The sequence below is a fragment of the Lissotriton vulgaris genome, chromosome 10 (assembly GCF_964263255.1).
Source record: "Lissotriton vulgaris chromosome 10, aLisVul1.2, whole genome shotgun sequence".
Lineage (NCBI taxonomy): Eukaryota > Metazoa > Chordata > Amphibia > Caudata > Salamandridae > Lissotriton > Lissotriton vulgaris.
The window spans coordinates 626,941,916-626,964,718 of NC_141698.1; the positions used below are offsets into that span (position 1 = coordinate 626,941,916).

Genomic DNA, 22,803 nt, shown 5'->3' on the forward strand with positions numbered 1-22,803 from the left:
ATTGTTTTTAGCCATTGTGGCCAAGATGGAGTGAAACTATGTGAATGATGACCATGCTAGAAGTATGTGTGAATGCTGCAGCAGCCGCTACAGGCGCCGGGGAGGAGGGCGGGCGATATGAATGTCAGCAGCCCTACATGCCAAGAACAGATGCATACTGGTAAGTAACATATTCGGTTCGAGGCATGTGGGCTGCTGAATTCATATCTGTGCACAGAATACATAGCAGTCCCTCCATTAAAGGCGGCCGCCTGTGCCAGCTGCAGCAGTTTGGAAAAGTGTTTTTAGAACAGCCTGCCCTACAGCTGCCTGCTGTTTGGAGTGCACATCAACACAGTAGTGTTTTGTAAATGTGTGCGTGGTAGACCATGTGGTTGCTCTACATATGTCTTCCAAAGGAATATTTCCAAGGAGGCCCCCAACTTTCGGGTGGAGTGGGCCCGCGGTGGAATGGTGAGAGTGCGCTTGGCTTTCTGATAGCAGATCTGAATACATTTAACGATCCACCTGGCTATACCAGCCTTGGAGATGGGGTTACCTTTGTGTTGTGGCGCAAAGGCAACAAATAGTTGTTTAGTCTTCCGAAAATCTTTGGTCTTATCAATGTAGTACATTAGGGCCCTCTTGACGTCAAGTATGTGGAGCATCCTCTCCACAAGTGACTCTGGATTTTGGAAGAACACAGGTAGTTCTATAGTCTAGTTGATATGGAACTGAGAAACTACCGTAGGAAGGAATTTAGGGTTAGTGCGAAGCACCACCCTGTTGGAATGAATCTGAATAAATGGCTCTTGGATAGTTAGTGCCTGGAGTTCACTAACTCGTCGTAGCGACGTAATGGCTATAAGGAAAGCCACTTTCCATGTCAAGAACTGAATCTCACAGGAATGCAGTGGTTCGAAAGGGGGACCCATCAGCCTGGTGAGGACCACATTTAGGTTCCACTCGGGAGCTGGTGGCGTCCGCGGAGGAATGACTCGTTTGAGTCTCTCCAGAAAGGCTTTAATGGCAGGCACCCTGAAAAGTGAGAGGTGGTGTCTGTTTTGGAGATAAGCAGCCATTGCGGATAGATGTATACGAATGGAAGCATAGGCCAGATTACATTTGTACAGATGTAAGAGATAACAAATGATGTTCTGAATAGATGCATCCAGCGGGTTAATGTTGTGGTCTGCACAATAAATGACAAACCGCTTCCATTTCGCCGCATAGCATGCTCTGGTGGTGGGCTTTCTTGCCTCCCGGATTATGTCCATACAGTCAGGAGGTAAGTTGAGGTAGCCAAACTCTAAGACCTCATGAGCCAGATCGCCAGGTTGAGCTGTTGTGGATCTGGATGCTGAATGTCGCCATGGCTCTGCGTCAAAACCCTGGGTGTGAGGCGCAGCCTTTGATACGGTACCACGGACAGTTCCAGAAACGTGGTGTACCATGGTTGGCGAGCCCACGTCGGAGCAACCAGGATGAGAGTCATCAAGTGCTGCTTCAGCTTGCGTGCCACCAGCGGTATTAGAGGTGCTGGGGGAAAAGCGTACGCAAATTTGCCTGACCAGTTCATCCATATCGCATTGCCCTGCGACTGTGGGTGTGGGAACCTGGCGGCAAAGTTTGGGCTTTTGGCGTTTTCCTTTGTGGCGAACAGGTCTATCTCTGGATGACCCCACCTTAGGAACTACGGGTGGAGTACTGATGGATGTATCTCCCACTCGTGCATTTGGTGGCTGTACCTGCTGAGCAGGTCCGCCATCTGATTGTCCTTGCCTGGGAGGTGTTCTGCCATGAGGAAGATGCTCCTCTGAATGGCCCACTTCCACATGCTCTGAGCCAGATGAGACGACTGTGGAGAGTGTGTTCCTCCCTGTTTCTGAATGTAGTACATGGCCGTCATGTTGTCCGTCCGGATCAACACGACCTTGTTTCACAGATGTACTTTGAAAGCTTTCATTGCCATGAAGATAGCCATCAGTTCTAGAACATTGATGTGCATCTTCCTTTGCTGTGGTGTCCATAGTCCCTGCACAGTGTAGTGAAGTACATGAGCTCCCCAACCCTGGAGAGAAGCGTCAGTCGTCAGAATGATCTGTGGCACAGGCTCCTGGAACGGTTGTCCCTTGCAAAGGTTTTGTGGATTCCACCAATGCAGAGTTGTATGCACGACTGGTCACCAACACTAGGTCTTTCAACTGTCCGTGAGCCTGAGTCCACTGACGTGCTAAGCACTCCTGAAGCGGACTGTCTGCCCACTGCTCCGATCATAGCTACTGTGAGCCTAACTCTGTCTATGCCCCGTGGCCAGCCTCTTTCTCCCGCAGCCCAAAGGCAGACAGCCTCTTCTTCCTCCCACCATCCTAAATACACCAGACAGCGTCTGTCCTCTAGGCAGCCTCAGGCCTGGTCCTCCTCTCTCGGGGGTCTGTCTCTGAAAACCCTACCCGGCCACTGTCTTCGAATGTACTGGGGGCTTGTTTCTGCTGCCTCCCGGGCCCCTCTCAAGGGCCTGGTCTATGTTCCCTGCCCTGCTCCACTCTTGGAGCCCTATGCCCCTCCATCTGCTCCTGCACACACTGGCCTCTACCTGCCAGCAGCTGCAGAGACAGTGCAGTTCTCTGCCTATCTCTTTGTCAGGCCCGCAGCTCCACTTCTGGGGTAGCGGCATCGCGCTTCCAGATCACAGAGCCAGGGAGCTGGAGAGCAGAGACCCGTGTTTAGTGATTTAATGTCTTCCTGTCCGTCGGCCAAAATAAACATTAAATCTTCTTGCCCATTATAAAAATCTACATGCTTCGGGCGTCGGGCGATAGGATTCCCCCACCCCTGTACTTAGGAATGTTGTTTACTGTAATATTGCCTATTGTCCAGTATTACCACCGCGGCTGCCTAGATTATATAGTTGCTGTAGTCATAACCTATCTCTGACTGTAATTGGGGTACGTCCCCCTCGTCTCTTTTGTGTATCTCTCATGTAAGGTGTTATGTCCTTGCTGTTGCAGCCCCTACTTCTAAAATTTAAAATTGAAAACCTCATATCCTGTGTTGCGAGCCTCACAACCACGTCTGGTGTACCTTAACATATCCTGATTGCTGATTGGCCTAAATTTCTTGTGTTTTCATTGACTGTCTTTGCGGCCGGCCATGATGGTTGTGGGCCTGCGCATGTATCTCCTTACTCTTTCGAATAAAGGTTTTCAAAAAAAAAAAAAAAAATCTCGACCACAAGATACAGGGGAAAAAATAAGAAATTAGGTAATTGCTAGTGCAGGACATGATGGGATGATGGTGGTGCTGGCTCCCGCAAAGGAATAGTACCACTTTTCAGTCTCATTTGGTTCCTGGCCATCTGGCTATATAATCCAGCTTCTCTTTGCTCGCCTTTATAAATGTTTTTTAAGCTTCTTTTTCTCTACTGACATTTATAATCTTAAGTGTAGTTGGGATCTTTTGTTTTAATAAAAATACACATGAAATTCAGCCAATGGGTAGGCAAAAATGTGCATTATTTATACGTCTTGGAGAGATTATCCGTATTTCTGGGAAAACATTCAGACCAACACAGACAGGGTTATTCAGTGTTAAGGACAATCAATGAAGTTACCATGAGGGAGAACTGAAGGTGACTTTATAGACTACTGGGGTCTGGTTACACTCATCTGTTGAGAGATTCTTTCAAAATCCTATGTAATTGTCCTGATCTAGTACATAACAGCACTTGCAATGAAAGTCAGGTGACCAATCACAGACATGCTGCAGAAACCCATGTAAATCGTGGAGGGTCTGTCCTGTGAGCAGGTAGAGATCTGTGCAAACTTTGAGGGAAAGGCAGTGTTTAAATGTCTAGTAACCCAATGCATCTAATCTCTGGTGGTTAAAATAAACAACATCCCTTGTAAAATGCAGGATCTATGTTTACAATGTCCCCCCAATTCAAAAACAAGTAGAATATCTGGCTTGAATTGCAACTTGATGTGGTTAGCACAGAAATGTACACTTTTCGGTTTCAAAACTTCCTAGCAAAGAAACAGAAGTGAACATATGTTCACTTACTAGACACTTCAGGTCTATAAATACCTGATTCTCTTTAGCAGAAGATTCCAAGAAAGCAGCATTCCATGATTCTGCCACAGCTTTTCCTTCCTCATAGCTGATCACCCTAGAGATTAAATGAAATTAGCACACTTCTACAAAGTTGTAAAAGCAATTATCACTAGTACTTTTAGCTCTACATTGTAGGTATTCTCACCAAAGTCAAAGTGTTGCATAGTCCTTGCTTGCAAGTGGGTACCATGGAACAGTCAGACAGCGAGAAGAAAGAGTGTGTGTGTGTATATATATATATATATATATATATATATATATATTCACTGAAAAAACCATAGGTTATAGACCATATATAGTTAGGAATTCGCATTTACAAAACCTTATTTTACTCACACAAAACCATTGAAATTCCATATATAGTTAGTTGCACTAACTATATATCGCGCACCCGCAATCCACTGCTGATGATGTCACATATTACATCATTCATGACATGGTCAGTGACATCACTGATGACATCACTGATGACATCTCAAATGACATCACTGATGACATCTCAAATGACATCACTGATGACATCACTGATGACATCTCATTTGACATTACTGATCACATCACTGATGATATCATTCATGTGATAATACGATGAACCTCTTCAGACTCTAATATAACCTTAGATACAATCAGTGTAAACAGACACTCACAGACTGTCACTCATCCATGGAGTTACTCACACACCTAGTCAGTCAATCAAAGAATCAATCACACCTCCATTTCCTCAACTATACAGTTATACAAACTTTACTTATTCAAACATATACTAACACATATTAACTCTCTTATACAATCCCTGATACAAGTTCACAATGATCCATACAGCCACTCACACATTCACTGGCTCTTATGCACAGTTATTTATATATGTCAACTCTCACATGTACTGTGTTTTACATATGTACTTACTTTGACATGTAGCACTGAGATATCCATTCACTCACCAATACACTCATGCACACAGTCAACCGCCCATACAGCTGTTTCCACATGCACTTTTGAAACCATACATCTAGTGAATCAACTGCTCACACATCTATGCACAGAGTCATACACCTCCCAGCCACCCACACACACACTCAGTATCCCATACAAATACTTGGGCAACCAATCAATAACCCATATAGTTACTCATATAGCTACTTATCAACACATGCAACAGTTTACAGAACAACAGACATAATGATGCACAAATTAAGACAGTTTAGTCACTAACCCATGCACTCGGTGAGACACATTTAATCACTCACTCATACAGTCAGTCATGCACCTACTAAATCCTTCATCCAGACACTTATACATCCACTCATTCTTCAATATGTAAGACATATTTTAACTTTACAGAAACATACAGTCACTGGATGTTGTCATCAGTGATGTCATCAGTGATGTCACTGACCATGTCATGAATGATGTAATATGTGACATCATCAGCAGTGGATTGCGGGTTCATCGTATTATCACATGAATGATATCATCAGTGATGTGATCAGTAATGTCAAATGAGATGTCATCAGTGATGTCATTTGAGATATCAGTGATGTCATTTGAGATGTCATCAGTGATGTCATCAGTGATGTCACTGACCATGTCATGAATGATGTAATATGTGACATCATCAGCAGTGGATTGCGGGTGCGCGATATATAGTTAGTGCAACTAACTATATATGGAATTTCAATGGTTTTGTGTGAGTAAAATAAGGTTTTGTAAATGCGAATTCCTAACTATATATGGTCTATAACCTATGGTTTTTTCAGTGAATTTTCAAGGTTTTGTAAATGCTAATTCCTAACTATATATGGTCTATAACCTACGGTTTTTTCAGTGAATTTTCAAGGTTTTGTAAATGCTAATTCCTAACTATATATGGTCTATAGCCTATGGTTTTTTCAGTGAATATATATATATACATACATATATAAACATATATCATCTGTATATCTACATATAAATACAAACATAAATGCATGCATACATATACTTATATGCATTTTAGGGTTGTTAGGGTGTTTTCGTGTGTATTATGTTGCTTTTTTAGGGCTTTTGGGTCAATTAAGTAGGGTTCCCGGAGCCTAGGGCTGAGGGGCCGGTTCAGTTTCGTGCGTATTGGTGTTGGCAAGGTTTTGAGGGATTTTGGCGGTTTTTGGTCGAGATTTGGCCGTTTTATGGCTTTTTTTTGTGTTTGCGGGGGGCGCGTATTCGGGTTGAAATTCGTCCCCGTTCCAGTGGATGGATTGGGCTGATTTTTTGTGAGATGTTAGGGAATCGCTGGAACTAGTGTCCAGCCAAGTTTGAAGCGGATCGGAGCAGTGGAAGTGCTTTAAAGAGCAATTTTTGTGCGGAGTAGCGAATTGTCATGTTATTCAATGGGAGTTTTTGGTGCGCATGGAGAAGGTGAATTTGGGGTGTTCCAGTTGCGCTAGAGGGACGGGGCTTGGGTGAGCTGTAGGGAGAGTGGATCGGCAGGTGTGCCGAATTTTTGGGATTTGTTGGCCGAAGGGAAGGGTGTGCTTGGGCAAAGTCGATTTGGTGAAAACGGTGCGTTATTTACATGAAAGTTGAAAAAACACTAATAAAAGCAAAGCTAAAAAGCCACCTCATTACAAACAGAATGGCTTTAACTTAAATGAGGGCGAGATCTATTGCATTTTCAATGCTTGTTTACTTTGGTTCCATCAAGAAGGCATTCAGATGTGTCACACATTTGCCATAAATTCTGAATGTTAGCACTCTAGTTGCACATTAGATCACTGTTGTAAAGCTACTGCTCACCAGGGACGTCTGCTGCTGGTATTCAAAGTGCATATTTCAGTCTGCATGTCAGAATTTTTTTAATGAAATAGAAGAGGATTTGAGAAGTCACTCAAAATGATCCCTAATTTTTCTTTCTGAAGCACTAATCATACTTTCTATGGCAAAATTAACCCCCTCATGTTGTTCCTTTTTAAATTGAGTGTTTTCAGACTTACCACTTCATTCCAATCAAGATGGCTTCTGGTGTGCCATACTTTTGTCATAAGTAAGACTGTTAGCGCTCTAGTTGTTCTTTAGAACACTCTGGGACATTCTGTCATTGGGCTATACTTGGGGTACATCTGGGTGATATTTGGGCTACATTTAGGCTCTTTTGTCTCTGGTGGCCATCTTGCGAGACTATGTCAGAATTTTTTAATAAAATTGAAGAGGGTTTGAGAAGTCACTCAAAATGTGCCCTAATTTTTCTTTCTGCAGCACTAATCATAATTCATATGGCAAAATATACCCCCTCATTTTGTTCCTTTTTAAATTAAATGTTTTAAGAGTTACCACTTTATTCCAATCAAGATGGCTTCAGGTGTGCCATACCTTTGTAATAAGTAGGACTGTTAGCGCTCTAGTTGTTCTTTAGAACACTCTGGGACATTCTGTCATTGGGCTATACTTGGGCTACATCTGGGTGATATTTGGGCTACATTTGGGCTCTTTTGTCTCTGGTGGCCATTTTGGGAGACTGCATGTCAGAATTTTTTAATGAAATAGAAGAGGATTTGAAAAGTCACTCAAAATGTGCCCTAATTTTTCTTTCTGCAGCACTAATAATACCTTCTATTGCATAATATACCCCCTCATTTTGTTCCTTTTTAAATTAAATGTCTTAAGAGTTACCACTTTATTCCCATCACGATGGCTCCAGGTGTGCTATACCTTTGTAATAAGTAGGACTGTTAGCGCTCTAGTTGTTCTTTAGAACACTCTGGGACATTCTGTCATTGGGCTATACTTGGGCTACATCTGGGTGATATTTGGGCTATATTTGGGCTCTTTTGTCTCTGGTGGCCATTTTGGGAGACTGCATGTCAGAATGTTTTAATGAAATAGAAAAGGATTTGAGAAGTCACTCAAAATGTGCCCTAATTTTTCATTCTGCAGCACTAATCATACTTTCTATGGCAAAATATACCCCCTCATGTTGTTTCTTTTTAAATTAAATGTTTTAAGAGTTACCACTTTATTCCAATCAAGATGGCTTCAGGTGTGCCATACCTTTGTAATAAGTAGGACTGTTAGCGCTCTAGTTGTTCTTTAGAACACTCTGGGACATTCTGTCATTGGGCTATACTTGGGCTACATCTGGGTGATATTTGGGCTACATTTGGGCTCTTTTGTCTCTGGTGGCCATTTTGGGAGACTGCATGTCAGAATGTTTTAATGAAATAGAAAAGGATTTGAGAAGTCACTCAAAATGTGCCCTAATTTTTCATTCTGCAGCACTAATCATACTTTCTATGGCAAAATATACCCCTTCATGTTGTTTCTTTTTAAATTAAATGTTTTAAGAGTTACCACTTTATTCCAATCAAGATGGCTTCAGGTGTGCCATACCTTTGTAATAAGTAGGACTGTTAGCGCTCTAGTTGTTCTTTAGAACACTCTAGGAGGCTGCAGTAGAACACAAAGGAATCAACTGACAGTCTCTGTCCTTGTTGGATGTACATGTTTTACTGAGAATGTCAGACTTCATTTTCACATGACTGAGAAAGATAATGTGAATTTACAGAAAATATGCTTTCAGTTTAGCTTATAGATCCCCTTCCAAACCACTGTGGTAAAATCATGAGATATTAGTTTTCTTTCAAACAATATTCATGATATCACAGCAGAAGGTTTTTTCACATGGTAAAATCACCTTAGAACCCACCACAATTCCTAAAACGAGTATGGTACCATCAACAAATGATTGATAATGTAACTAAAGTCCTAAAACCCTCTATTAACTACAATGCTTTTTAATGAGGTGCTATCATGTATATTGGTCCCAAGATGGCTGCCAACACTTCTTGGATGAAGTGCTGACAGCCAATCAGATCAGATGTGTGGTTAGGCTCCGCCCAGATATATATATTTTTTTGAACCTAAATTACTCAAAATCCACTGGAGCACATATATTGAGACCTAGCAAAGGCACATCAGGCTAACAGTCCCTACAATTTTGCCAAGTTTCGTGCAAATCCATTCAGCCGTTCGAGCTAAAAGTGAGGCCAACCGCCCTATGGAAATTAACATGGGAAAAATGCGTTTTGGGACCCCCCTTTTTTCTCGGCCCCCCCTTGATGAAACCCCCCCAAATTGTCAGGGGCTGCTCAGAAACAAAATGTTCCATTTTCCTGAAAATTTCAGCCAATTCCGTCCACAAACGCCAAAGTTATTAGACATAGAATTTTCAAAAATCCCATAGAGAAAAAATCCTAACTATATATACCTACTGGCGACCGCCAGTAGGTAATATATATATATATATATATATATATATATATATATATATATATATATATATATATATATATATATATATATATATATATATATATATATATTCCATCGTAAAGTTGCCTTGCAGCAAGAAAACCCATGCAGAGGAGTGCTTCAAAAGCTTTAATTTCTCAAACCAGCCAAGTTTCATCTCATAGGCAAAAGTTCCTGTCCCAACGCGTTTCAAAGCCCGGAGGCTTCTTCGTCAGAGGAAGTCTGTATTCAAACTGATTGCTTCGCTTCGGCCCCATTAACTGCATGCTTCTATGATAACCACGTGACTTGCGCAGGTGAAGTCTTTACTGGGCATGCTGGGACTCGCAGTTTACATGATAGCGAAAATGAGTTTTTAATCCATGTGGATGCAGTTCCAGACACAGTCTTTTTCTTTTAAAAGTAAAATCCGAGTGGACTGGGATGAAAGCGCCGGTTTGTTTTCATTTACCTCCCACTGCGCTTAGGGGTCCGTAATTCCGTGACCTTTAGCTCCAAAATTCATGGCAGGGTTTTCTTCTCGGCCAGGCTGCCGAGTTAAATTCCATCGTAAAGTTGCCTTGCAGCAAGAAAACCCACGCAGAGGAGTGCTTCAAAAGCTTTAATTTCTCAAACCAGCCAAGTTTCATCTCATAGGCAAAAGTTCCTGTCCCAACGCGTTTCAAAGCCCGGAGGCTTCTTCGTCAGAGGAAGTCTGTATTCAAACTGATTGCTTCGCTTCGGCCCCGGTTATCATAGAAGCATGCAGTTAATGGGGCCGAAGCGAAGCAATCAGTTTGAATACAGACTTCCTCTGACGAAGAAGCCTCCGGGCTTTGAAACGCGTTGGGACAGGAACTTTTGCCTATGAGATGAAACTTGGCTGGTTTGAGAAATTAAAGCTTTTGAAGCACTCCTCTGCGTGGGTTTTCTTGCTGCAAGGCAACTTTACGATGGAATTTAACTCGGCAGCCTGGCCGAGAAGAAAACCCTGCCATGAATTTTGGAGCTAAAGGTCACTGAATTACGGACCCCTAAGCGCAGTGGGAGGTAAATGAAAACAAACCGGCGCTTTCATCCCAGTCCACTCGGATTTTACTTTTAAAAGAAAAAGACTGTGTCTGGAACTGCATCCACATGGATTAAAAACTCATTTTCGCTATCATGTAAACTGCGAGTCCCAGCATGCCCAGTAAAGACTTCACCTGCGCAAGTCACGTGGTTATCATAGAAGCATGCAGTTAATGGGGCCGAAGCGAAGCAATCAGTTTCAATACAGACTTCCTCTGACGAAGAAGCCTCCGGGCTTTGAAACGCGTTGGGACAGGAACTTTTGCCTATGAGATGAAACTTGGCTGGTTTGAGAAATTAAAGCTTTTGAAGCACTCCTCTGCGTGGGTTTTCTTGCTGCAAGGCAACTTTACGATGGAATATATATATTATATACATATACATATATATATATATATATACACATACATACACACACACACACACACATTTACAAATATTTCCAGGCAAGAGTCGAGGTCGATTAACATTTTATTAAGATTAGAAGTAAACATAGTGCTAACTAAAACAACCTAGTTGGGGGTGTGGGGTAGGGAGAATGGAGGAGGGTATAGGGGAGAGGAGAGTATGTGTGCTCCCCTCCCCCTTTTTTGAATATTTATGGCAACGAAGAGGTGGTGATCTACGGAGCCCCTCTAGTAATGACGGGAGGCGGGGGTGTCCACATCCCCCCATCTATTTAAATTTACAAACCCCAGAGCCAAAGGAGGAGAGTCTTTGCAGCACCCCTCCTACATATAAATAAAGCCCAGGAAGTTTGTGGTCGTCTGGGCACTGTGAAGTGCACGAGGGGGGCCGTGTGCGGCCCTCGATTTCAAATATAAGAAAAGCGTTACTTACCTGTAAGTGCAGTTATCCAATATTGGTATCTTTCATAGATTCACATGCCTGAATCATTCCCAGTCGCCGGGATGGGAGTCCCCGGTACATAAAGTAATGTTTCATTAGACATATAGAGTAATAGGCCAAGTAACATATCCATGCCCTTTTGTAAAAAAGACCAAACTCTAGAGAAGAGCCAATCAGCTATCACCACCCCCTGGAACCTTCCTGGAAGGAGCTCTAGTCCTTCAGATTTAAGTAAGCACAGTGCTACGTAGGTGTATCACTGAGAGAACTAGGCGAGCCCTTCCAGGGGAGGCGGGTGGGTTGCATGTGAATCTATGAAAGATACCAATACTGGATAACTGCAGTTATAGGTAAGTAATGCATTTCTTATCCAGTATTAGGGTATCTTTCATAGATTCACATGCCTGAATCAGATAGTAAGCAATGACAAGCACATTTCGGATGATACAGCATATACGAATTTACCAGATAATAACATATCAATGTGAAACATAGAAAGTACCAAATTGCAATCAAAGCAACCATTAACGAACACAATAAAGAAATGTGCGTATAAAAGCAAGAATGGTGGAATGAAATGAAGGCTTACTTCTATTGAAATAGATGACGTAGCACTGCCTGTCCCACTCAGCATCCTTCATAAGTTCTGTATCCAAGCAGTAATGCTTGGCAAATGTATACAGCGTCTTCCATGTTGCCGCTCTGCAAATGTCTGTATTAGGCACACCTGCAAAGAGGGCCATGGAGGTTGAAATTACCCTAGTTGAAGGCTTGAACCTTGGAAAGCAAGAGCTGACCCGCTTGAATGTGACAGAAAGTAATAGCTGCAGAGATTTACCGAGAGATACTTTGTTTAGTCAGTGGAAGACCTTTCCGAGGTTGACTGTAAGCTACAGAGTTGGTTGGATTTGCAGAATGACTTTGTCCTGTCAAGGTAGAATTTAAGGCAGCGTTTAAGGTCTAGAGAGTGTAGAGCTCTGCCGGCGTCGGAGGGTTTGGAAAAAAGGTCCGTCAGAATACAGGCTCATTGAGGTGATAGTCTGACTGGACTTTGGGCACAAGCGTATGATTAGTTCGCAGTATAATCCGGTCATGTTTGAACTGAAGGAAAGGGTCCCGAACTGGAAATGCATAAAGCTCACTTGCTCGCTTTGCAGAGGTAAGGGCTAGAAGGAGTGTCGTCTTCCAAGAAAGATATTTAAAATCAGTTCTGTGTATTGGCTCAAAAGGGTGTTCATAAGTTGAGCAAGAACTGTGTTTAACTGCCAAGTGGGAGGCAGAGATTTTACTGGAGGAAAAGTTCTGAATAGGCCTTTGAGGAATTGTTTAATCAATCTGTTAGACCAAAGAGAAGGACCTGCCAAAGACCTCCTGAAAAGAGATATTGCTGCCAGGTGAACTTTAATAGAGGCGTGAGCAAGACCTAAGTCGCCAGATGGAGCAGGTAAGGCAAGATTTGTTCTGGAGACGACGAAAGAGTGTATTTTTGCCGACTTACACAAGATGCAGAACCTCTTCCATTTGAAGGAATATGTTTTGTTAGTAGTGTCGGCTCGAGCAGGTACTGCCCTGCAGTCCGGCGAAAAGTCTAGGCCATGGAGCTCTCGGAACTCAGGAGCCAAGCCAATAATTTGAGAGATGCTGGAACTAGATTTTGGACGTGTTCCCTGTTCATTGTGAGGAGAGAGGGAAACGGTTTCAAACTGAGGTTCCAGGGAGAGAAGATGGAGCTCCGTGATCCAGTGTTGGTGAGGCCACGCTGGAGCTATCAAGATTAATCTGCCTTCAACTTCCTGAGGACCCTGGGAAATCGGTGGAAAGACGTATGCAAAGACATTGAACCATGCGATTGAAAATGCATTCCCTAGAGATCCTCGTTGGGGATGCCAGCTTGCGAAGTTTTGGCAGTTGGCGTTCTGCTTGGTAGCAAATAGGTCCAGGAGAGGAGTACCCCATTGGGAGAATATGCGGTTGAGAGTCTGCTGGTTCAACTCCCCTTCGTGACATGTTGTTTGTTGCCTGCTTAATTAATCGGCCAGTACGTTGTCTGTTCCTGGAACGTACTCGGCTCGAAGAGAAATGTTGTGGTGAAGATGTTGTGGTGAAGTAGCCAGTTCCAGATCTTTTGAGATTCGTGAGAGAGTGGCAGTGAACGAGTACCTCCCTGCTTGTTTAGGTAGTGCAATGTCATAGTATTGCCCATCCGGACCAGCACTAGAGAACCTTTGATCCTGGGGAGGAACGCCAGGAGAGCCAGATAGGCAGCTCGCAACTCGAGGAGGTTTATGTGAAACTTCTGTTCGGAAGGAGACCACTTTCGGCATATTCAAAGTTCTTGGAGAAAAGCTCCTCAACTCTCCAGGGACGCATCTCTTGTGATGATCTGTGGAGAAGCTTGGAAAAGGGCAGACCTTGAGAAAGATTACGTGGACGAGTCCACCACTGCAGAGCAGTGACCATCGAATGACTTCGTCGAAGGATCCTTCGGATTAAATCCATTGAGCCGACCGCGCTTCTTGGAGAGGGTGCATGTGGAGGCGACAGTAAGGAACTAGCAGAATGCAGCACAACATCATCCCTAGAAGGGATTTGAAGAGGCGTACTGATGACTTTTTGGATTTTATGTGGTTTGCCAAATGAAGCAGTTTGTTCTGTCAGTCCTGTGACGGAAAATCTTTCTTCTGGGTTGTGTCGAGAGTAGCACCCAGGAAGGATATCCGCCGAGAAGATTGGAGGACGGACTTGCCCTGATTGAGAGCGAGTCCCAGGCGAATGAACAGCTGTTGACAGAAGCTGGAAGACCTGGTTGCACCGTCTCGAGAAGGTGCCTTGACAAGCCTGTCGTCGAGGTAGGAAAAGACCTGATTGTGTTGCTGCCTGAGGTTTGCGGCCACTGGAGAAAGGCATTTTGTAAAAATGAGTGGCGCCGACTTGAGCCCGAAAGGCAGGACTCGAAATTGGTAATGCCTGCCTGCCACAGCGAACCTCAGAAACGTTTTGTGATTTCTGTGGATAGGGATATGGAAATAGGCATCATGAAGATCAAAAGACACCATGAAGTCGTTTGCGTTGAGAAGTTGCAGCACTTCGTGGATGGTAAGGATTAGTTACTAACCTGTAATCCTAGTTCTCATCCAGGGGTATACTCATCAAAGTCATAAGCTATGAATAATCCCTGCCCATGTGCGGGATCCCGGAGCATATAGAAAATACATATAAATATATATGTATAAATATGTGAAACATAATTGCAGCCTAAAAAACATTTTCTTACTGGCAAAAAATGCCGCAAAATTACATAAATTAGTATACATACAGTAGTACCCTTCCAAACCCTAAGGAAGAAAGAGCAGAAAACATTTGTATACAACAATGCTTTATTGCCATAGAAAAACCTGTAATTGCAGGCATTTGCCAGTAGGCTGCAGTAGAGTATAAAGCAAACAGAGAAAACTGACACCTTGCCTTTAAGGCATTAGAGTAGGGGTACCATGCCTTTAAGACCTGAAGGCAACCCCCTGCTCCCATGGTGCACCACAGGTGACAGTTGGGTCAGTTCTTTTTGGAGGTGAATAACACCTGAGGAGATCCATAATAAAACATCTCATAACTTAGTAACTTTGCTCGTCCGGGGAGGTGGGCGGGAGCTTATGACTTTGATGAGTATACCCCTGGATGAGAACTAGGATTAGAGGTAGGTAACTAATCCTTCTCATCCAGGGGATACTCATCAATAGTCATAATCTATGAATAGATTAGCAAGCTCATACCCAAAGTCTCGCGGTCGAGCAAGAAGTGTAAAAACTTCACAGAAAAGTTAAGACATATATTGACAATACATCTTAAGCAAACAAGTTCCTTAAAGAGGCCTGCCCTACTCTGGCATCGGCCTGAGTATCTGAGTCCAGGCAATAATGGCGTGCAAAGGTATGGACAGACCGCCAAGTTGCCGCTTTACAAATTTCAGAGATAGGAACATTACGAAGGAGATCTGTAGTGGAAGCTTACCCTCTGGTAGAATGTGCATGTGGTCTACCCTGCAAGGTTTTGTTAGCTAGTTGATAAGTAAAAGCTATACAGGAGACAATCCAGCGAGAAATTGACCATTTGGAAGCTGACAGACCAGTATTAGTACTGCCATAGTTAACAAAAAGCCGGTCAGACTTTCTCAGATGCAGGGTTTTTGACAAGTAAAACTTCAGGACCCTCCGGAGATCAAGGGAGTGTAATGACCTCTCCGGGGGAGTGGAAGGATTAGGAAAGAAGGTAGGTAAGGTAATAGACTGGTTGATATGAAAGTCTGAAACCACCTTTGGAAGGAAACTTGGGTGTGTTCTTAAAACCACCCTATTGGCATGAAAAACTGTGTAAGGTTCCTTGCAACACAAGGCCTGGATTTCGCTGACCCTACGGGCAGAGGTAATCGCCACTAAAAAAGCAGCTTTCCAGGTCAAGTGCTGCAAAGAGGCTTTATGGATGGGCTCGAAAGGAGCACTCATCAGCTTAGTCAGCACAATATTCAATTCCCAGGGAGGAGAGGGAGACCTCACCGGTGGAAAGACTTTTTTCAGGCCCTCTAGAAAATCCTTAACTACAGGCATAAGGAAGAAAGAAGTCTGATTGGGAGACTTCCTATATGCTGTGATGGCAGCTAAATGAACCCTGATGGAGGGGTATTTCAAGCCTGATCTTGCTAGATGTAAAAGGTATGGAAGAATCACCTGCTCTTGGCCATGTATCGGGTCAAGAGAATGTTCACGACACCATAAGAAAAACCTCTTCCACTTGAAAGCGTAAGATTTCCTAGTGGAGGGTCGCTTTGATTCTTTAAGAATAGTCATGCAGTCTGCTGGAAGGTCTAGATGTCCATACTGGATGACCTCAGGAGCCATGCCGTCAAGCGAAGGGAAGGAAGGTTGGGATGCAACACCCTCCCCTGGTCTTTGGTCAGCAAGTCTGGACAGCATGGTAGGCGCCAGTGAGGAACTTCCGACATCTGAAGGAGATCGGGGTACCACCACTGGTGTGGCCACTCTGGTGCTATCAGGATCATTCTGGTGTTGGTCCTGTAGAACTTCTGGATCACTGCCGGGATCAGACGCAGGGGGGAAAGGCGTAGAGTAACGTTTGAGACCAGCTGATCAAAAGGCCATTCCCCAGTGATCCCTGTTGGGGGGACCTGGACGCGAAGACGGGGCATTTTGCGTTGTCCGTGTCTGCGAACAGGTCTACGTCTGGTACGCCCCAACACCGAAAAACTTCTTGAGCCACTTCCTCGTTGAGCACCCCATCGTGCGCTTCGACGAAGATTCTGCTGAGGCAGTCTGCTTGGACGTTTTGAATGCCTGGTAGATGAACTGCCACGACGGACAGGCCTCTTGCCAGGAGCCAGTGCCAGATGGCTTGTGCTTCCAGAGACAAGACTCTTGACCTTGTGCCTCCCTGCTTGTTCAGATAGAACATCGTTGTTGTGTTGTCCGTCTGAATCTGGAGGGGTTTGGTGCGCAGGGCAGGATAAAGAGACTTGAGAGCAAGATGGACTGCTCGCAGCTCCAGGAAGTTTATATGGTAGCCTTGCTCTACCTCGGACCAAAGGCCTTGAACTTGGATTTGGTCCATGTGAGCACCCCAGCCTTGGAGGGAGGCATCCGTGACAATTGACAGATGGAGGAGGGCGATGAAAAGGAACTCCTCGTAGAAGGTTGGATCGTTTCAACCACCATCTGATCGAGTCCCTGGCTCCTTGAGGAAGCATGACTCGGTCTTCCCACTGATCCGATCTTTGAGACCACTGATCCTCGAGGGCTTGCTGCAGAGGTCTCATGTGAAGGCGAGCATTTGGTACAATGTAAATGCATGATGCCATCGATCCCAGCAGAGAGGACACTTGTCTGGCTGATGGGGCCTGATTGTCCAGAAGAAGGCGAGCCTTCAGAAGCATAGATGACAACCTCTCTTCCGAAGGACACACGCTTGCCTGACGTGAGTCCAGAGAAGCACCCAGGTAGTGGATCCGCTGGGAGGGGTTGAGAACTGATTTCTTCAGATTGACGTGAAGACCCAACGACTTCATCAGTTTGAGGCAGAACGAGAGATGGTTCTGAAGCAGAGACGGAGTGGAGCTCTTCAACAACCAATCGTCTAGATATGGATAGACTAAGATCTTTCTTTTGCGGAGAAAAGCAGCCACCACCGCCATGCATTTTGAGAATGTCCGAGGTGCAGATTTCAGGCCAAACGGCAGAACTCGATATTGGTAGTGACGACGTCCGATCTGAAATCTTAGAAACTTCCGATGTTTGATGGACACTGGTATGTGGAAGTAGGCGTCCTGCAAGTCGATGGCACACATCCAGTCCCCCTGATGTAGGTGTGGGAAGATGGAGTCCCAAAGAGATCTGTCGTACCTTCCAAGTAAGGCAGAGGCACTCGCCACCTTCATAAAGGAAGAAGAGGTGTTGCATATCTTCCTTCCAAAAGAGTCCATAAGCTTGCTATCTTTTTCAGGTGGTACTGAGGAAGACGTAGAGCGTGCATGGGACTTCATAGCAGCTGCCACAATGATAGAATCCGCAGGGGGATCCGATCGAAGGAACAAGGGATCCTCTGCCGGGGCCTTATACTTTTTGGCTATTCGGGATGGAACAGATCCCACCACTGCTGGCGTGAGGAATGTAGCCATAGCTGGTTCTAGGAGGCCAGGGACCAGAGGAAGTAGAGACCTGGGCGCTGTACGATGTCGGAGGGTGTCAAAGATCACGGAAGTGGGAACCACTGGAGTGGTCAGCGTGATATTAAGCTTTGTTGCTCCTCTGACTAATACATCTGAGAAAGTAGCGAGGTCATAAATCGGAGAGACTCGTGAAGGTGGCGTAGAGGAATAGGTCGGAGAATAATCCCGGTAAGAAGACCTAGTTGATGACGACCTTGTGGAAGACCTTGTGCGTCGCCTTCTATGGGACCTGTCACGATTCCTGTTGTGACTGTCCCTAGATCTAGACCGATGTCTTGATGGAGACCTTGGTCTTGGCCTGACTGGAGATTTGGATCTTGGTCTCGGCCTGACTGGAGATTTCGATCTTGGTCTTGGCCTGACTGGAGATTTCGATCTTGGTCTTGGCCTGACTGGAGATTTCGATCTTGGTCTTGGCCTGACTGGGGATTTAGATCTGGCAGGAGTCTTTGACCGCACTGGAGAGCGTGATCTGACTCGCGATCTCGGTCTGGGTGACCTCCTGGGGGTTCGAGGAGATCTTGGAGTCTTCGCCTTAGAAGGTGAGTATGTGCGGGAGTAGCTCGAGCCCGGACTACTCTGTCCAGATACAGCCCCCTGAGGATGAGAAATCACGCTGCCCCCTGATTTGGGCGTAGATTCTGGAGAAACCTGCACAATGTTCAAGCCAGGAGATGAAGATTGTCTTCCTGAAGACTTTGAACCCGGTGACTCCACCTCTGCAGTCACTCTATCCCTCGACGGAGAGATCCTAGACGTCGAAGAAGTCTGGGTGACTAACGGCGTTGAGCGGTGTCTTGAATCACGCCGTGAAGAGACAGACTGAGAGCCTCGACGTCGATCCGGAGACCTCGACGTCGATCTTCTTCGACGTCGAACCGGAGACCTCGACGTCGATCTTCCTCGACGCCGATCAGGCTGAGGTACTTCATGACGTCGAGTCGACGGCGTTGTTTGGCGTCGTCTCGACGATGATCTTCCTCGACGGCGACCTTTCCCGACGTCGCCTCGGCGTCGACCTCCTTGACATCGAAGGATGGGATCTGACAGTCCCTTTCGACGGCGGCCCGCTTGCCAGCGGCGACCTAGATGCCGTCCTAGCTCTCGACGCCGATCCCTCCCGGGATGGCGGAGAGTGTCTCGACGTCGACGGAAGCCTCGACGTCGACGGAGACTTAGAAGTAGTAGCAACCATGGACTTCGAGCCCGAAGCATGGTGCCTCAACGCCGACTTACTGGACTGCGGCGGAGATCTTCGACGTTGTGAAGATGATCTGGGCCTTTTCGACGGCGTCCTCGACGTCGACGGAGATTTTCGACCTTCATTCCTCTTTCTGGAGACAGGAGAGGTGGAATGACGCCGTTTCTGGGCATGCTTGCTTGTAGGAGACGATCTAGGGGCTGAGGAAGCACCCACCTGGTGACTCTTGTCCATCTCCTGCATGGCATTAAGTCGAATCCTCTCCCTGTCGCGAAGAGTCCGACTTTTAAATTTTTTACAATGATGGCACTGATCAGGAATGTGTGAAGATGGAAGACACACAATACACACAGAGTGTGGATCATTCTTAGCCATCTTTTTGTCACAAGATGGACATTTCCTAAAAAGAGCAGGCATTCTGACAGGAAATTCCTATGGGTTACCACAGAAAAATAAATCAGAAGCCTTATTTATTCAAAAAATGTCGAATATCTGAGAAAAACTCTCTCAAAAACCAATTTCAGTTGAAAAACTGAAGAGCTCAAGCTCCAGGATCCTCACAGAAGGAGCCGGAAAAAAGAACTGACTCAACTGTCACCTGTGGTGCATCATGGGAGCAGGGGGTTGCCTTCAGGTCTTAAAGGCACGGTACCCCTACTCTAATGCCTTAAAGGCAAGGTGTCAGTTTTCTCTGTTTGCTTTATACTCTACTGCAGCCTACTGGCAAATGCCTGCAATTACAGGTTTTTCTATGGCAATAAAGCATTGTTGTATACAAATGTTTTCTGCTCTTTCTTCCTTAGGGTTTGGAAGGGTACTACTGTATGTATACTAATTTATGTATTTTGCGGCATTTTTTGCCAGTAAGAAAATGTTTTTTAGGCTGCAATTATAGGTTTCACATATTTATACATATATATTTATATGTATTTTCTATATGCTCCGGGATCCCGCACATGGGCGGGGATTATTCATAGATTATGACTATTGATGAGTATCCCCTGGATTAGAACCATTCGAAACGACTGTTTCTTTAAGAACCGGTTGAGACTTCTCAAGTCCAGGATTGGTCCCCATTTCTTCTCCTTTTTGCGCACCAGGAAAAAAATGGGAGTAAAACCCCTTCCCCCGTTGATGAAGAGGGACCTTTTCTATAGCTCCCTTCTGGAGCATGAGTGAAAGTTCCAGGAGTAAAAGGCGTAGATTTTTGTGAATCATAGGTCGAGGAGGGGTCTGAGGAGGAGTTTGAATGAACTCCAGTGAATGCCCAAATTGTACCAGTTGAAGGACCCAACGGTCCGTTATTTGTTTCCAATTGTGTAAGGAATGGGAAATTCTGCCTCCTATTTTGGAGGGTGAGAGGAAATGGAGACCGGCGGTAGAGAAGTCATTGCCGCCAAGCAGCGTCCTTCTGTCGTCCTCCCTCTCCTTGAAAGGAGGTCTTGGGGTAAGAGGATTGCTGTTGACGTTGTTGTTACTGTGGCCGATATTTTTGGTTGGAGGAGGAATAGGAAGACCGATAGTGTTGGTAGTCTCCTCTGGTGGAAGATTGTCCCCTACGCCTTGAGCCACAAAAAGTTTTTTTTTTTAAATTGAAGGGTACCCAGAGCCCTAGCTGTGTCGGTATACTTTTTTTATGCCCTTAAGAGCTTCATCAATATGCGTGCCAAAAAGAAGCTGACCATCGTAGGGCATGTCCAGAACTTTTGTTTGGACTTCCGGACGGAAAGAGGTCGCCTTCAGCCAACTTTGGCGTCGTATTACAGCAGCGCCGGCTAGTTGGCGGAAACCAGTAGAGGAGATATCCATCGCACAAACGATAATCTCGGAAACCGAACGGTCGCCTTCCAGCAAGATTTTCTTTGCCTCCTCCTTTGAATCGTCTGGCAAGGCCCCCCAAGTATGGACACAAGTCCGCCCACATCTGCATGTTACAGCGCCCTAATAACGCCAAAAAATTAGACGCACTAACTGTTAATGCAGACATGGATGAGAAGCGTTTCCCAATATTGTCGAGTCGTCTGTCTTCCTTGTCAGGAGGAGCTGACAGCGGAGCAGAAGGGTTTTTAGATTTCCGCTGAGCAGCCTGTGTGATGACGGAATCAGGCTAGGGATGTCCGCTAAGGCAGGCTGGAGCATTGTCCGGAGCCCTGTATTTTTTGTCTAGCCGAGGTAACACTGGGGGGACTGAAGATGGATTGTGCATTATTTTAACTCCCTCTTCCCAGATGTAGTCTTATAAGGGGCACAGATATTACAGACACTTTAAAAGGTTCCTTAAAGTCATAAAGGAAGCAATCCAGCTGGTGAGAAGGCATACAGATCTGTAAATGTTGTGTAGCCCTTTCCAAGATATTATGAAAACCTCCGATATCCTCAGGAGGCAAATCGCTTGAGTAGGCACCGGGGACGCTGGTCACAGGATAACAATCATCCCACTCATCATGAGTCGATTGGGAATCATGTAGTTCTTTCCTCTTGTTGTTCATCCTCCTCATCATCATCCGTGGAAGGTGGAGGTGGTAGCGTGACAGGCACAGACTGTGGAGGTAGAGGTGGAGGCTGTGGCCTTGGGGGCGGAAAGACCACTGGAGCAAGAGACTTAGCAGAAGTTGGAAATCTCTGCTTGTCGTCTGAAATCAGAAATTGGAGGTCAGAAACCAAGGACGCAGGCAGACAAACCATGGGAGGTTGGCTGTTGTCAGGATAGTATGTCTGGTCTTCTAGTTCCTGTTCGTCATAGTCCTAAATCTCTTGGTACTTGACATGAAGTTCAGATGGACTTGTCGCAGCTCCAAACATACTGCCATCGTCTGAATCTTCCTCCTCTTCCAAAAGGAGGTAATGGCTGGACTCTGCTAGGAGAAGTCTGGGCAGGTGTCAACGTGCGTTTAGTTATTTTAAGATGGACATACGCACTCTCCACTTTGGACTCTGGCATCATCAACGAGCCCGTCGTCTGTGAAGCACCGACGGACACACTTGTTATGTTATGTTAGAATTAGTTTTATATAGCGCTCAGCTACTCCGAAGAGTGTCCCGGCGCTTCAAAAAACCCAAAGCAGAAATCAGGCACAGATGACCAGGTAAAAAACTATTGGACAAACAGCCAGGACTTCAGCTCCTTTCTGAAAGCTAGCAAATTGGCATTCTTTCTCAAGGAAGCTGGCAAGGAATTCCAGAGATGAGGAGCCAGATGTCGAAAGGAGCGGCCTCCAATGCGAGCTCGTCGGATGACTGGGACGGATGCCAAGGCCAGCGAGGCTGACCTCAGCACCCGAGGTGGCAGATAGAAAGCCAACCGTTTCCGGATGTATTTGGCCCCTGAATCGTGGAGTGCCTTGAAAGCAAGTGTAAGCGCCTTAAAAGCGATCCTTTTCCTGATTGGGAGCCAGTGAAGGGATTTCAGGAGCTCTGTGGCCCTGGCTCTCCGATGAAGGCCAAAGATGGCTCGCGCAGCAGAATTTTGCACTATCTGCAGACGTGCGAGAAGATGTTCCGGCAGACCAAGGTAGAGTACGTTTGCATAGTCGAGACGGGAGCCTATTAAGGCCTGCACAGTAACTTTCCTGTGATCAAGCGAGAGCATCGGAAG

The 22,803-nt window shown here is 45.3% G+C and overlaps 1 protein-coding gene across 1 annotated transcript in view; it reads right to left on the reverse strand.

Annotated features, from left to right (window-relative positions):
- RHEB (Ras homolog, mTORC1 binding) overlaps positions 1 to 22,803 on the reverse strand; it is a 302,445-nt gene that overhangs the window by 53,482 nt on the left and 226,160 nt on the right. The window contains exon 7 of the mRNA XM_086941465.1: positions 4,066 to 4,147. Within this exon, the coding sequence (XP_086797591.1) occupies positions 4,066 to 4,147 (82 nt within the window). The remainder of the gene's footprint in view (positions 1 to 4,065; positions 4,148 to 22,803) is intronic.